The sequence below is a fragment of the Phalangium opilio genome, unplaced genomic scaffold (assembly GCF_054372755.1).
Source record: "Phalangium opilio isolate 3A_F unplaced genomic scaffold, DU_Popi_V2 ptg001170l_1, whole genome shotgun sequence".
Lineage (NCBI taxonomy): Eukaryota > Metazoa > Arthropoda > Arachnida > Opiliones > Phalangiidae > Phalangium > Phalangium opilio.
The window spans coordinates 13311678-13327655 of record NW_028324255.1 but is presented as its reverse complement, the minus strand read 5'-3'; the positions used below and the strand labels follow the sequence as shown (position 1 = coordinate 13327655).

The 15978-nt window shown below is 36.6% G+C and overlaps 2 protein-coding genes and 1 long non-coding RNA gene across 6 annotated transcripts; 1 reads left to right on the top strand and 2 right to left on the bottom strand.

Annotated features, from left to right (window-relative positions):
* Positions 1 to 201: 201 nt before the first annotated feature.
* LOC149587379 (uncharacterized) lies at positions 202 to 1226 on the bottom strand. The gene is made up of 3 exons (XR_016380379.1): positions 889 to 1226; positions 484 to 832; positions 202 to 332 (listed from the first exon to the last, which is right to left on the bottom strand). It is a non-coding gene; the product is annotated as an uncharacterized LOC149587379 (long non-coding RNA).
* A 698-nt stretch (positions 1227 to 1924) lies between these two features.
* Positions 1925 to 2443, bottom strand: LOC149587378 (uncharacterized). The gene is made up of 2 exons (XM_089863716.1): positions 2193 to 2443; positions 1925 to 2135 (listed from the first exon to the last, which is right to left on the bottom strand). Exons 1-2 carry the CDS (start codon positions 2441 to 2443, stop codon positions 1925 to 1927), a joined length of 462 nt encoding a protein of 153 aa, XP_089719842.1.
* On the top strand, positions 2126 to 7258 carry LOC149587377 (uncharacterized). Of its 4 annotated transcripts, XM_089863713.1 has the most exons (5): positions 2126 to 2256; positions 2316 to 2416; positions 2476 to 4824; positions 4914 to 5312; positions 6716 to 7258. In XM_089863713.1, the coding sequence occupies exons 3-5, from the start codon at positions 4761 to 4763 to the stop codon at positions 7213 to 7215; spliced, it is 963 nt and encodes a 320-aa protein (XP_089719839.1). In that variant the 5' UTR covers positions 2126 to 2256; positions 2316 to 2416; positions 2476 to 4760; the 3' UTR covers positions 7216 to 7258. The 4 variants fall into 4 exon arrangements, with proteins under 4 accessions (XP_089719839.1, XP_089719837.1, XP_089719838.1 ...); XM_089863711.1 differs by having other exon boundaries at positions 2126 to 2290; positions 2364 to 4824; XM_089863712.1 differs by lacking the exons at positions 2126 to 2256; positions 2316 to 2416 and having other exon boundaries at positions 2487 to 3828; positions 3901 to 4824.
* Positions 7259 to 15978: the final 8720 nt, after the last annotated feature.

The following is a 15978-nucleotide window of genomic DNA, read 5'->3' as shown; positions in this document are numbered from 1 at the left end:
AACGTTGTGGCGAGTGCGTTCCTTGGTTAATTGGGATAGTCTATATGATGACGTAGTCAATTACGTGAAGTCATGCAACGTGTGCCAAAAGATAAATCCTGATACTTAGAAACCAGGGGAAAAATTGTCACCTTACATAGCTGTTGATTTAGTGGGACCACTTCCCCTCAGGAAAAAGCAAAATACCCAATTGTTTGTTGTCGTCGATAACTTTTCTAAGTATGTAGAGCTGTTTCCACTCAGGAGTGCCACCACTCAAAAGTTGACGGACGAGGTGCTTACAAGGTGTGGAGCACCATAGAATATTATATGCGACAATGAAGGACAGTTTACTGTTAGAAAAAAGGGTTTACATAGGGTTTTAAATTAGTTTAAAAAGGGCTTAGCAAACAGCATAAACCTCTTTGAGTTTAAAAAAAGAAGCAAAAGGGTCTTATTTCGATTTTAAAAAACATATAACACATTTAATACAAACTCTTTTACTTCTGAAAAAAGAACCTTTGATGGTAATGCTGGGATTTTAAAAACCTTTTAGTTCCCGAACAATTTCTCTGATAATTTAATTATCCAATTCAAAATACTATCAGAAGGGAATAAGAGAGAAGGGAGACATTAGAGCCTGCTTTGGTAACGAGAGTCCGACCAACCTCAAGAAAACCGCGAAAACTTTGCGCAAGTACACAGCTTTTAACCAATTTACTGCAAAAATAGTTCTTTAAGTTCTCCGCGGTATCGGCCCATTTGTCTGCTAGATTTTCATTCTCCAAAGGCTTAGGGCTGTCGATGTTTCATTCTTGTGTAATTATAACCTCAAGTATGTATTTTATTGAAACTAATTTGTATTTTTTAATATTAATTCAGAATAATTAGTTTTCATCTATTTATTACCTTCAAATTATCTGATTTTGGTATGTTCTCAATACCCGTGTATCGAAATTAATTGAACAGCTTGATTTCGTTTATCAACATGAAATTCGGCCATTTTTATCTCCTTTAATGTAAAGTTGTAAACAAAACTACTTTTTATTCGTCAACCGAGACGTCACCTTCTTATGTGACGTCACAGCTAAGGCATAAGTTAGATAGCCAATCAGTGAAGGGTAGGTTTGAGGTTAGTGAGACTGTTGTTACGAGTGTAAAGCATTATGGAGATATGAAGTGTGTCCCTTCTCTCTTATTCCCTTCTGATACTATCAATAAAATGATAAGAAAATAATTTATAGATCCCTATAAGTATGAAACGTAGTACATTTTCATACTACAGCATTTGTTTCCAGATTTGGCGCGCTTACGCTTTTACGTCCCGTGGGAGAAGTTTGTAATTGCCTTTGAGTTCAGTTTTGTCATCGGGTCTTTCTGGACTCATATCACACGCAGTTTTGGGAAATGCGCCGATAACAGAGCTTTAACTGCTGTTGTTAAGCACTCTGCCACACATGAACCTGTTGCTAGATTACTGAAAAACAAAACAGAATAATTAGGGAAATCTTGAAGTTTGACGGGACAAAGAAGTTAAATTGAGTTTTATAATTACTTTTTGTTGCGCCACATGCCGAGAATCTGATCAAACCAGGGTTAGAAAGAGTTGAATATGAACGAAAACATATTTTCTTTGGGAATATTTAACCTTTCTAAGATTGAATTTGGAAAATTTTATGTCCTCGCATGGGGTAAACATTACAATTGGTTGGTTATATTGACGTTATCGACACTTTTTCAAAATCGAAGCCTTTATACAAAAACCAAGACACGGAAAGGGGGATAATGAAGTTGTTAATCTATAGTAAACTTCACACTCAAGTACAACTTTTAATCACAGTGGCAATTGAAGTACATGATAAATGTCCCCTAGAAGTTAGAGTAGAATTAACATCTGGATGACATGTCGAAGCGGAAAAGCTTTTTGATTTTAAGCAGACTTCGATTAAGCAAAGTGGTTGAAGATGATTTCGGTGATGAAGGCGGCCACTGCTCCAGACAACAGCATGAAGAGCAAGTAGAAAGGAACGAAGACGCTACTCAGGTCCAAGGCCACCCTGCTCTTCGGCGGTCTCTTCCACTTGACTTGTTCAATTAAGTGATACTTCTCAAAATCCAGATATTTGAAAACTTGCATTTCGAAAATCGGTTGTAGGCTGAAACAAAACTTTCGCTAAGCCCCTTCATCATTTTACGATAAAATTCGCACCAACCTTAGTTGGATGTTCTCGTGCACTTGTGGACTGCTTCTCGCCCAAGAGGTGTTGTAAATGAAGTGTAAGTACTCGAAGCCAAGATATTGTTGAGAAAGGTAAAGTCCTCCGTTTTCCGTCAAGAACTCTTTACTCTCAGCATCTGATTTGAGGAATCCTCCCATTATCCAGGTCAGATAGGGGTCCCCTGCGATCAGAGCTTTTTCCCCGAAAAGAATCGGAAGGTATCCAGGAAGCGTCATATAGTCCATTAGACTATACTAACGATATTCTCCTCATCGAGTGCGTCCAGCCATTCCTGAACAACTGGATCCTGGGCTGTCTACAGAAACACAAAAATGACGTGAAACTAATTGACAACTAAACACCGGAATGCTTATTTACCAAATATTTCAAATAAACGAGGGTTCCGCTTGGTTTCATTATTGTAGGTGTAATTCTCGATTTGATCAAGTCCGAGAGGGTGTTGATGCTATTGTAGCTTTCGGCCGTGAACTCCGTCCGCAAAGAACAAACCAGGAAAATAGAATGAAAGTCACTCCGATCAGCCACGACGAAGCTTGCAGACGACAAGTGATGTGAGGCAAAATGTAGGGAATCGCTACGGAACATAATTATGTTATCTCTAGTTATGAGACACCTTTAGAGGTGTTTCCTAATCCATCCCCAGTAGCACACTTATTGGTGTTTAAAAGCACCTTTCCAAAGGATGTCAATACGCACCTTTGAAAATGATGCGAAATAATACCTTCCCGAAGGTGCTTTTTAAATCCGGTTAGGTGTTGGAAATCACTTTGAATAAAGGTGTATATTAATACCATAAAAAGTGTTTATATACCCTTTAAAGAAAGGTGTTTTTGAGACTAATTGGGTGTTTTTTTAATTCCATTGATGTTTATTAATTTCTGTTAGGTGTTAAATATTACACTTAATGGAGGTGTATAATTATGCCAGAAAGGTGTTTATAGACAGTGTAAAAGGTGTTTTTTGAATTTTTTTTTGAAAAACATGAGTATATAACTCAAATAGCTACTCGAAATCTGCTGCTCAAACCCAGTAGATTAGGGTTAAATGTTTTTTCTGCTGCAAGCCTTACAACCATGTAAGAAGGGACACGCTTGCGAAATGGTTATATTCACGGTTTTTAATAAAAACAAGCCGCGAAACCAAAATAAACATCTCCGAGTCAAGACGAGGGCTAACATTTTCTAAAAAAATTATATTTATTTTGGTTTCCCAACTTGTTAAATTTTAATCTAGTTTTTCCATATTTAGTCGTTAATCTAGTATAATTAACTTTAATTGGTAATCTGGTTTAATTAACTTTAATTGGTAATTTGGGTTAATTAACTTTAATTGATAATTTGGTTTAATTAACTTTAATTGATAATTTGGTTTAATTAACTTTAATTGGTAATTTGGTTTAATTAACTTTAATTGGTAATTTGGTTTAATTAACTTTAATTGGTAATTTGGTTTAATTAACTTTAATTGGTAAAAATGTCCTTTAAGCTAGCTATTTGCGCTAACAATTTGACTATATCCGCGGTAAAACGACGAAAGTCCAAGAGTGGCTTTCTACACTACTTAACGTATGCTAAAAAGTCGGAAGATCCACGGTTTGAGGGTAAACCACGTAAGTCAGAGCATGCAATTAAAATTATGAAAAACAATACTTCAAATAAATTTTTGTTAATGAAAAAAATAGACGCCAATTATGAAAATGAGGCTTTCATTTAAGATCGTTTTCAAATCTATTTAACCCTAACCCCTCGGAATTTTGTTAACAAGAAGGCAGGGTGTTACGCGATTGGTCGGAGGTCCTTATTTCAGATTATCCATAAAATATGAACCTAATTGAATGTTAAAATCATTCGGATATATTTCCTGTATGTTTTACTATGCAGAATGGCCTTATAATTAGTAGAAGAGTCAATAAAAAATCACTTCACCCTCCCTTTAACTGAGGGTATAGATGCTTAAATTGAGGATAGACAACCCTCAATATCGAGAGATATATTCGAGTTGATCCAATGACGTCTCTTCACACTATCGTAATCCAAAACGCTACAGCGCAGGAACCGAAAAGTGAGATGGCAAGCAGATTTTTGTTCCGCACCTTTCCTTCTTAGACTTATCAAAATGACGTATTGTGCGTCAGATTCTCACAGTTGAACGTCTCATCTCGAGAATTGGTAAACTATTTACAGCCCAAGGCGGAGCCGAATGCATTCTTTGTAGAGTAATTGTTGGATATTTTTTAAAACAAAACCAACAGCTTAAAGCAGGAGAGTAAAGATTTTATTTAATGTTTAAGCTAAAGTTGAGAGCAACAGTTTTGAAATTAATGATATTGAAGTATTTACGTCATAATTGATAAACATCTACGTTAAATGAAATTGATTTACCTAAATAGACACTTCAGATTAGGATGCGTAAGATAAAACTACTTCAAAATTTCTTTTGTCACGCAGACAACGATTGCGAAAAGGAATGACGTATAGCAGACATTTCTTAAGAAACTTTTAAATATTTCTTCGAGATAAGGCCTTACCTTGTTAAAATTGTATGTTACCGGATCTCGTGATAAAGATTAGAAAAAGGACAATTCGTATAAATACCGTGTTGCACGGTAAGGCGATTATTAAATCAGAAATTTCACCCTAAATATTTCAACAAAAATGTTGTCGTATTTCTCTATATCAATTGCTCTCACCGTAGCGGTTATTAGTGCTAGTACCATTCCATCAAGTATTCCTAGTAGTACCACTCCAAGTACTCGTACTTACACGAAGAATGTCCCATCGAAGACTGCTATTGAGATTCCCGCCATCATACCGGCTTTTGAGAGAATTGAAGTGGCGAGTGTGGCGACCTTTCCGGCTACAGGGTACAGCAATGGTAACGCAGGCCACATGATGCTCATGAAGAACGTAGAGTTTGGAGTGATGGGCGCCTCCAAAGTCAGCGTCGGTCTCAATAACCCAGGAAACACTGAAGATAAATTGGAATTCCGCATCGACAGAGAAGATGGGAAATTGATTTCGACGGTACAAGTTTCAAAAGTTGATGGTTCTGAATTGATGCGAGTTATCAACAGTTCTGTCGTTCCTGTTAAAGGTAAAAATATATCGTTTTACTGTAGAATTCATAAATACATGAAATTACAAGAGGGAATTAAAGCCTTCCGCGCGTAGTCAAGGTGTCCTCTTGGCGTGAGTTGTGTTGGTTTCCCTGCTGGTAATTAGTAGAATTGATAAACTGGTTAAAATTAGATATCATTGCTTTAAGCAGAAAAGTCATGTACTTTCTGTGTTGTCTTTGAGGGTAAGAGCGGATGTGGTAATGTAAATGTAGTTCAAGTAGCACTAGAGTTTGCAGTTAATGTTCCTTTTATTCGTACCACGGTAACATCGTTGCACAGAAGTATTGTTCATGATGTTCACTATCGACACAATTCTACCTTTAAAAGTACACTTCTGCTAGATAAAGGCTCATTAACTTTCTTAAATTGGAGGCTATAGGAATTCTCCAAACAAGATTGGCAGGCTGATATTTCTTACTCTACATGTGTGCCAATTACCTTGTTTTAGAGGCCCAGTACCTCTGAGACTAAATGTTTTTGACCCATGTCCTTTGACACTTTACACTCAGTGTGGTCTAACCCTTGAGAAAGTGGTTAGTTTGTTGTTTATTCACGGGCATAATTTGATACAGAATTTTATCGAACTTCAGGGTTGAAATCAGTGACCCCAGCGGAAGATTACTCTGAGTTCAATGTTTAGAAACTATTTCTCTGTATTACACTCCCGTATAACATTCAAGCAGCGACGGGTATCTAAGCTAGTCTTATAAAGAATATACTCAGTAGCGCCAATCGTTCAAATGACCCCAAAGACCTTTCTTTGGGAAAAGGAATGGAAAACGCATCATGTTTCCGCTTAGTGGCAATAGATGGGGCAAATTTAAACGGTTTTTGTTAGCATACTTCATTTTGTTCATAAAACCTGAATGACGCGTTTCACATTTCTTTCCCATTAAATAGGACATATAGGTAATTTTTCGCCTATTGACACTATTTGGTTTATAGATATTCTAGTATTATATATTTATTTCAGAAAGTGGTTTGTTTGTATTTTTGTTTGTTCTTTATGTAGTCAGAGTTAATTTCCCAATTTGATCAAACTGCAGATTTGATACCAGTAACACTAGAGAAAGGTTTCCGAAGTGGTTTGTGTGAGTTCTTGAAGGTTGGATCCGTGAACCCCTAGCTTTTAAGGCTGTAAAGAACGTACTAATATTTAGTAATAGTTTATGAAAAACCCTAGAAATCGTTTTATTGGATATTATAGTTGTAAGAAAAAGTTTATGAAAACCTCACGATGCATATATTTATAAAATTACATGGATCCCTGATAGTACTATAAAGACTGTTTAGTGTCTTCGTAGCCAGGAATTTCTTCATGGTTTTAAGTCCCTTACTGTTAAACTAGTGCTAAATATTGTTATAAATGTTTTTAAAGGTTTCCACGATTTGTACGTATCGTATTCGGCAAAGGACACAAACGTAACTTGGTTTCAATTCGAAATTTCTGGTCCAAACCCCGAGGAATTTTACGTTCTGACGTCACGTTTTAACGGACAAGCCATGAGTGCTAATACTCCTAATAAGGTATTGAAAGAACACTGTCGAATTTATCCATACGCCTATGGAACTCATCAGATGTTCAGTTTTGAGAAAACCGCCTTCGGAAGTTACACCATTAAGGCAAAACATTCTGGTTACTACATGGAAGTGCGCGATTACTTGTTCAACGAGACTGCCATAGTGCATCTAAACTCTCAAAACGCCACCTCGCAAGCCCAAGAATGGTACATTGACCCAGCCGGTGAAGGAAGTGTCAAAATCATGTCCAGACTCAGCGGAAGATGCCTATCTCTCCATACGGGAAATTCCCACTTGTACCAAATGGCTTGCCTTAACGAGCCTTATCAGAAATGGTTCTTTATGCCAGTTTGTTAGAACTTGTATTTTTTAAATAAAAATTAATTTATTATTTGTGAAATCACTTGATTTATTTCCTAAACGTTGCTGGCATTTTTCATCGTTATTGAAAACTGCTTTGATATGAAAACGCCCCTGAAAAAATAAAATTTCTTAAAATATTATGAATATAAGGAGTGTCTTGTGGTCTAAACCAGTGCTAAAATGAAACTCGAAGAAAACTAAGCGGAATATTTCAATAATCTAAACCCTCACAACAAAAAGGTAGTCCACGCATATTGAAAGTGCATAGCATATGCTTAATATAGTTAAGTAAAAATATATTTTAATTTTTCGAAAATCAAATTATACCATCCTAGTATTACTTAAAAACTTCAAGAGTTAGAAGCATCCCTTACTTCTCAAAATGTATCCATAAATTTGAGGAGTAACAAATGAATACTTTTTTAAAACCTTCTTTTTATGAAGTGTATGATACGACACAACATAAATTACGATGCTTTTCAAAAACCGTAGCACAACTTATATTGTCAAATAGAGAAAACCTCTAGTTCCAAACCTGAAATTCAAGTAAAATGCACTTTTCAAATGATTTTAAAATATTTATCCTTTATTTCGATCTATAAAATAATCAGATTTCTTAAATTATGAGATGTAAGGAGGGTTGTTTGATTTAAATCAAGCGATATTTTTAAAAAAATCATTTGATTAAAATCAAGAATATATTTTTATTTTTAAAAAATGTTTTCTAAGATTCAAAGAAGTAGTTTAAGAAACTCGAGAAGAAACTTAACTACAAAAGACCTAAAATTAAAAATAATCATGGTTTTGGTATATTTCAGTTTAAGTTTTTCTCAGAACTCTAGTTTGTCACTTTGTCTTGCTGGATAGGCTAGGAAATGAAATATCGGCCAAGCTAGTCTTTATATACAAGCATTTGAATAGTAACAATATCCAATAGCTGCTTAAATGTCATGATTATTTTGCTTTTGGTTAATTTTGACTCAAAGGTTTTCATGTTGGTAATTTACTATCTAGTAGTTCAATAAAAATAAAAAAAAATAAAATAAATCAATTAAAATCAAAAAAATCCGATTTAAATCAAAAAAATCAACAACACTAAGGCGTGTCTTTTTATACCTCATAATCAACTATTCTAACGTTTTAGCTGAAGTTTATAATTATAAACTTCTGGTTCTTTTTTGTCTCTGGCAGGCACGGGAGGTTGTGTTCAGATACAACACACAACAAGGTGGAGGCCAGAGTCGAGATGGCTGAAAAATGAGTCGCCTCAAGAGTTTTTACCTCTCCATAGCCCACTCGATCATGCGCTCAACAACGCTGGCCAATAGACCAAGAGCCAGTGGCCTGGATCTTACCTCATAAAGCACAAAAGGTCTGACTATTGGAATGTGTTTAGTTTTGATGCTCATTAATAGATCTGGCCGTCTTACGCGTCACAGCTGGGACATTTGAGGGGGGCGTGGCCATGTTTGACCTTAATGAGGTATGATTTCTTACCTCATGAGGTACATGAATAAAAAAGGTGGCAAATGATAGAGCTGGAAATGGGGATTCCAAATATATGAAATCTGACGTCATCAAAGGGGGCCATCAATAAATCAGACGGGGGTTAAAATGGTCAAATGAAGTATGAATTCTTACCTCATGAGGTACATGTATGAATCCGGTGTTGTTTGATAGATCTGGTAGTGTTAAGTAACAGAATATAAAATCTGACTGGAAAATACGGCCTGATTCTTGCGTCAGGCCATGAAAGCTTCGTGCCTCATAAAGCTAGATTCCCATTCGACCGAAAAAAAGCGGCGCAAATCACGCAGCATACGGTAGAAATTTTAGCTTACGCCGTCGTCCGGCGGTAGACCGTTCACACTACGACTGAATTTTGAGTTTGAAAGATATATTTTTGGGTCACGTGACAGGTAAGAGTGGTTTCCATAACATTTATTTCTCACTCTGAATTGGTATCCCCGTCCCATTGTCGCTTAGATCGTACAAGACATATTATCTAACCTCCTCAATAAAGGCTTCCTTATTAACATCTTACCTCTATTTACTTCCATTAGTTAAATTTTTCTTCCTTCGTGGCATGTTTCCGACAAAAAAAAACATGGCGGCTATCAATCTATATAGCGTATGCGTGCGCTCTTGAAATTTATGACGCAGTCTGTGGGATAATATCATTGCCTGAGACACCGGCGTACCGCCGAACACTACCGAAAAATAGAAAACAACTTACGCCCGGTCGAGCGGAAATTCCGTCGGGCTCGGCGTAAAGATTTTTTGGTCGAACCCTTTTCTGCCTGGTTTTCGTCGTGTTTTCCGTCGAGCGGAAATCTTCCTTAAATGCAGCAGGTGTTATATTGTAAAAGCAGCCCCACTAATGTCAAGTATATTAAACGTAACTTGTTTGAGCGAGTTGCCTCTGATTCTAAGGAGGTAATGTGGTAAAATATTTGGGACAGTGATATAGAGATGAACTTAAATCGGCATCATTTAATAATAGAGCTATTTCAATTCGGGGGGTAAGGAGAGTTTTTGTGGCAGGGTTTCGCCAGTCCCCGCCCAGGTGCCTTATTGTGCGCAAACTTTAGCATAGAGTTCTACCACGGCCGCACGGAGGGAGGGTGATAACCGGCTCCGTTTATTGGCAGGCCCAACTGTGACGTTTCCCCCTTCAACTGATATAGCTCTACACAGGCCCATTTTATTTCAAACTCATTCAATGAAACCTTCTAACGTTCACTAATTATTTAATGCAAAGAGAGATACAAAAATGTTACATTTTAAACGTCATCTGGTTCATCATCCGAATCAGTCTGATAACCAATATATACGGTTTTATCGTCATAGTCATGAGGTTCATTTTCTGGTGTTTCTTCTAAAGAGTTAGGAACTAGGTCACCATTCAGTTAATGAATTTCCTTTCCGAAATAAACCAAAGGAATCCTGGGTAAAAGGTCCGACAGCAGTTAGTTCGAGTCAGTTCCGTTCTAGCAGCAGCCAGTCACACCAAATTTACTCTCACAGTTGCCTTGCGTGGTGTAGCATGGTTTTCACTTGACCGAAAAAAACGACTTTGCAGCTGGACGTCAAACGTCAGATTTGTTTTTCACGTTGTCGCCCAGCGTTATAGCGTTTTCACTTATCGTGGTTCCCGCAAATAATGAAACCAAGGCTTACCAGATAAACTGAACATTACACCAATTTCGACCCATCTATTGTCTTTCTTTTTTGTAATCTTTGTGTCAAATATCACAAATATATGGATAGTTACTAACCTCTTCAATAAAACTTTCAGCATTGAACTTCGGCATTCTCTGGGATTTGTACTAGTAACCGACTCGATTAGGAACGAAATAAATAAAAACATGGCGGACCGCGGACGTCTTTTTCCGAACACGCAAGGTTGAAAATGACGTCAAGACTCAAGCTAATTGCTGATTGACTCGCGCAGAGCGTTAACGTTGAACGCGACCGAAAAAACAGAAAGCTAATATCGCCACACAACGTAATTTCTGTCCAGCGTAACCATGTTTTTATTCGGTTGTCGCTTGACGTCGGGCGAAAAGTCGTGATTTACGCCAAGTGAAAATCATGCTGTACTTTTATTGGCCGCTTTCTAAGATTTAAGGTCGTAATAGTATTTTTGTACTTTCGTTTGCTTCAAAAACTCTCCTTACCCCCCGAATTGAAATAGCTTTATTTAGAAACGATGCCGATTTAAGTTCTTCTCATTTATCAGAGTCCCAAATATTTTACCACATTACCTCGTTAGAATCAGAGGCAACTCGCTCTAACAAGTTAAGTTTAATATACTTGACATCAGTGGGGCTGCTTTTACAATATAACCCCTGCTACATTTAAGCTAGATTCCCACTCGACGGAAAACACGACGGAAGCCCGGCAGAAAGGGTTTCGACCGAAAAATCATTACGCCGAGCCCGACGGAATTTCCGCTCGGCCGGGAGTAAGTTGTGTTCTATTTTTTGGTCGTGTTCGACGTTACGCCGGTGTCTCAGGCAATGAAATTAACCCACTGACTACGACATAAATTTCAAGAGCGCACGCATACGCGAGATCGATTGATAGCCGCCATTTTTTGACCAACGCTTATCGGAAACATGCCACCAAGAAATAAAAATGAAACTAATGGAAAGAAAAAGAGATTAGACTTTAATAAGGAAGACTTTATCGAGGAGGCTAGAAAATATCCCCTCTTGTACGATCTAAGCAAAAATAGGACAAAGATACCAATTCAGAGTGCGAAGTAGATGTTGTGGAAGCCACTGAAATCTGTCACGTGAACCAAATACGTTCAGTCGTAGTGTGAACGGTCTACGCCGGCGTAAGTTAAAATTTCTACCGTCAGCTGTGTGATTTCCGCCGATTTTTTTCGGTCGAGTGGGAATCTAGCATTATGAGGCACGAAGTTGTCATAGTCTGACGCAAGAATCAGGCCGTCAGATTAAACCTTAGCCGCGTATTTTCCAGTCAGATTTTATATTCTGTTATTTAGCACGACCAGATCTATTAAACAACACCGGATTCATACATGTACCTCATGAGGTATGAATTCATACCTCATTCGACCATTTTAACCCCCGTCTGATTTATTGATGGCCCCCTTTGATGACGTCAGATTTCATATATTTGGAATCGCCATTTCCAGCTCTATCATTTGCCTTTTTTTTATTCATGTACCTCATGAGATAAGAAATCATACCTCATTAGGGTCAAACATGACCCCGCCCCCCTCAAATGCCCCAGCTGTGACGCGTAAGACGGCCAAATCTATTAATGAGCTTCAAAACTAAACTCATTCCAATAGTCAGTCCTTTTGTACTTTATGAGGTAAGATCCAGGCCACTGGCTCTTGGTCTAACTAGTTTACTGATTCCATATATGCAAGCGAAAGGCTTCATTGTCCAACTTCATTATCTTAGGTCAGGCCATCAGAAATCTAACCTCGTGCTAGACTTTTAAATGCCGTTGTAAAATCAGTTTGTCCGGACTTTATTCATAGGTTTGCAGACTAAAAGCTTTTTTTTCCCCTAACATTTCTGTTGAAGTGGGTCAATTAGACTGAAAATCAATATATTCGGTATTTTCTTGGTTGCATAAGGTAAGGTTAGTAGTAAGGATAGTTTTTGGGTGTTAAATCAATACTTAGAATGAAAAAGGGAATAAAATAAAGACGATTTGGCTGCTATTAAATTGTTTAATGAAGTAGAGATTTTGAATACAAATTTAAAATAAAATCATCGCTGTCCAACATTAAGTGTATTTGCTTAGAAATAAGTATAATTTATTAATTATAACAGAAGTAATATAAAGGACAAGAAGTTAAGTGCTCTAGCATTGGTAATAGATCCTGGCACTAGGGAACAAAATTTGAGGATTTTATGCAGCTTCCATCGCTCCTACACTACAGAGAAAATATTGGTCAAGTTCCAAAAAAATTTCCTACCCCCATCCCCTCCACCTTAAGCCGCGAAACACGGACGCGGGTACTTGAATCTAGTTCGGCCGTCCACCGCCGCAAGCGTCTCACGTTTTGGAGGAAAAATTCTGAAACCGCTATCAAGAATATTCACTTTCGCCAAGTGAAGAATTTGGTAGCCTCGATACTTCTAGTCCCCTATATTACTTCTGATTTTAATTTTAATTTCAGAAAAATTATGAATAAACGGTTTCAACATGTGCCGTATTTTGTATTTCCAGTCAAGTTACAAAAGCCTTTATTAAATTTCTTTGATATGATTCTATCATTGAGTTAATCTGGAATATTTAAGCAATGCCAAATTATTGTTGAGCGCATACTCGTCAGCGAATGGGACTTCAGTACCATTGTAGGGAATCCTTACATTTGCATGGTAGCTACCGTTAAACCACTACATAAACAATGAATAGTATTATCATTGGAAAAGGCCTATTGCACGCTGTTATTTAGGTCGGGAAGCAGTATTTTAAGAAACGTTTTACTAGGCAAACCTACGAATCCAATAGAACCATTTCACTCTCGTTGTTTTGAAATTTGGCGGTAAAATATTTACCAGGTGCATAATATGAATGTAAAGGCTGTTTGGGCGTTAGGGAGATGACAAGTTGGCGGATAGAAGGCCGTTCGCAGGCATCAAGAGACAGCAAGTTGTCGGGTAAAAGACGGCAAGGTGTCGGGTAAGACTGCAAGGTGTCGGGTAAAAGACGGAAAGGTGTCGGGTAAGAGTAAGAGACGGCATGGTGGCGAGTAAGAAACACCAAAGTGACGTGTAAGAGACGGCAAGTTGAAGGGTAGGAGACGGGAGACAGACGTTTTACAGTTCATAAAGTGCCTGTTTTCTCTTACTTTGACATTCCCCGGCACTAAGAAGACGTATTGCGGGCTAAGTAAGACATTTCGACTCGATAAAGTGCGGTGAACAGGGTTGTTGATTTTTTTGATTTTTTCAAAAAAATCAAAAAAATCGATTTGTTTTGATTTAAATCGGATTTTTTTTATTTTAATTGATTTATTTCATTTTTTTTGATTTTTATTGAACAAATAGATAGTAAATTACCAAGATTAAAACTTTTGAGTCAAAATTAACAAAAGCAAAATAATCACGACATTTAAGCAGCTATTGGATATTATTACTATTCAAATGCTTGTATAAAAAGACTAGCTTGACCGCTATTTCATTTCCTAGCCTTTCCAGCAAGACAAACTGGAGTTCTGGGAAAAACTTACATTGAAATATACCAAAACCATGATTATTTTTAATTTTAGGTCTTTTCTAGTTAAGTTTATTCTCGAGTTTCTTAAACTACTTCTTGGAATCTTAGAAAACATATTTTAAAAATAAAAATATATTCTTGATTTTAATCAAATGATTTTTTAAAAAATCGCTTGATTTAAATCAAACTGATTTAAGTCAAACAACCCTGGCGGTGAACCATCACTGCTGCAGGCCAACACGCGCCTAGCAGCAACTGCATTGTTACGTTTGTGCTACTAGGGAAGAAGTTTTGAGCCTAAAATCAAAATGTTTATAAATATTTGGAGTTTTTGGACCTTCATTTACAATCATTGGCTAACGACTCCGAGAAATACGAATTAGTACGTTCCTTCCCCTAATTTTATTGTTTTACCGTCAAGCCAAAAAGAAATAAAAATATTGTTGCGTCAGATTTCAGATCATAATATCGGTCATAAACTGCCATAAAATATCCAATTCACCATGTACCTTTTGAGTACAATAACCTTTTCTTTTATCAAAAATCAATAATGTTTGCCACGATATTTGTAACGCCTTACACTCAATCAACCAAAAACGAACACATTTCGTGTCTATACTAAGCCTTTCTATATTAAGCACCGTATACCACCTAAAACACTCTACTCAAAATATCACGAAAATTTGCTTTTTGTTATAATATATTGAACTGTGACAACCGAAACCGTTATTCAAAGATTTAAGCTGTAGTTGCTCATACAAAAAAGTTATCGAAATATATCATTTTGCCGTTAAGTCCAAAAAATTACAGAAACATTACTACTCCAGAAAATAGTAAAACAACTTCTTCAAAATATAGTTCTTGACATGTCCCTAAATTACGGAGTGTACATGATTTTAAGAATTTCGTACGTAGAATGATAAAGGGGTTAACATTTACTTCATTGGAGTCCCAATTCAATTTCAAACTCAATTGAAAAATAAGAAAAGCTGAGGCGTATGAATCTCATAGGACAGAAAAAGGTTCGTTAGATCGTCTAAACTTGATACAATTTACAAGAAAATTGAGTTGACGAGGTTTATACCCGTTTTGAGAACTATTATTAAATTATTCACTCCGATGTTTCACCTTAGTTTCTGCGCATGCGTCAGTCACACTCTCGTAATCGCCTTGACAATAAACATAGCGTACAACTTGGTAGTACCAAATCTCGTGTCGAAATACATTTCTTAACCACTCTAATGCTTTTAACTTATTAAATTTCATTCTCAGTGTAATGAATTCTGTTTCTTTGTTGTCACAGGGCTTAATCATTTGCAATTGCGGCATGAATAAGAACTCCGTCAATACTTCTACAATCGCTAGATGATTGCGTAAAATATGTTACATTCAAAGAAATAGCAACAAAGATGTTTCACAAAAAGATGCCTTGCGGTACCAACATTTCTGTCGGTGTTTTTCAGGTATGAATATTAAAACAAGTATTTAATTCAAATATGTGATTTTGTGGCAAAACGATTTTGAGAAGTATAAAGACTGTTCTTAAATAGTTTAATATAATAATTAATTATTGTGTTTACTGTTTAGTGACAAATCAAAGGTCTTAAAAAAGGTGTGGCCTAATTAGGGAGTCAAGAGTTTTCAAATAGTACTTCACACCCCATTTTTACCTTTACTCTTTTATATTATACTAATCCCGGTGCTTTTTTCTGTTATAAAATTTAAATATAATAACTTCAATGTGTATATAACTTTCGGCTCACTCTGAACCGTTGATGTCTCTTCATTACAAACACGAAAATCAAAACCCAAAATTTATTTCAACTCGGCCCCTCATTTGTCTACTCTTTGGTTCATTAGGCCTATTACGGATAATTCTTGATTTAACCGGCAGAGTCTAAGCCTTAGCGTTCTTCTTGTTATTTCTGAAGCAAGGATTGTTCTATATACAGATGTAGTGTAGCTTAAGTAATATATAAAAAGCCATTTCCAATATCAATATTAAAAAATGTCCTTGGAATATAAAAATGAAACAGAGCTTTA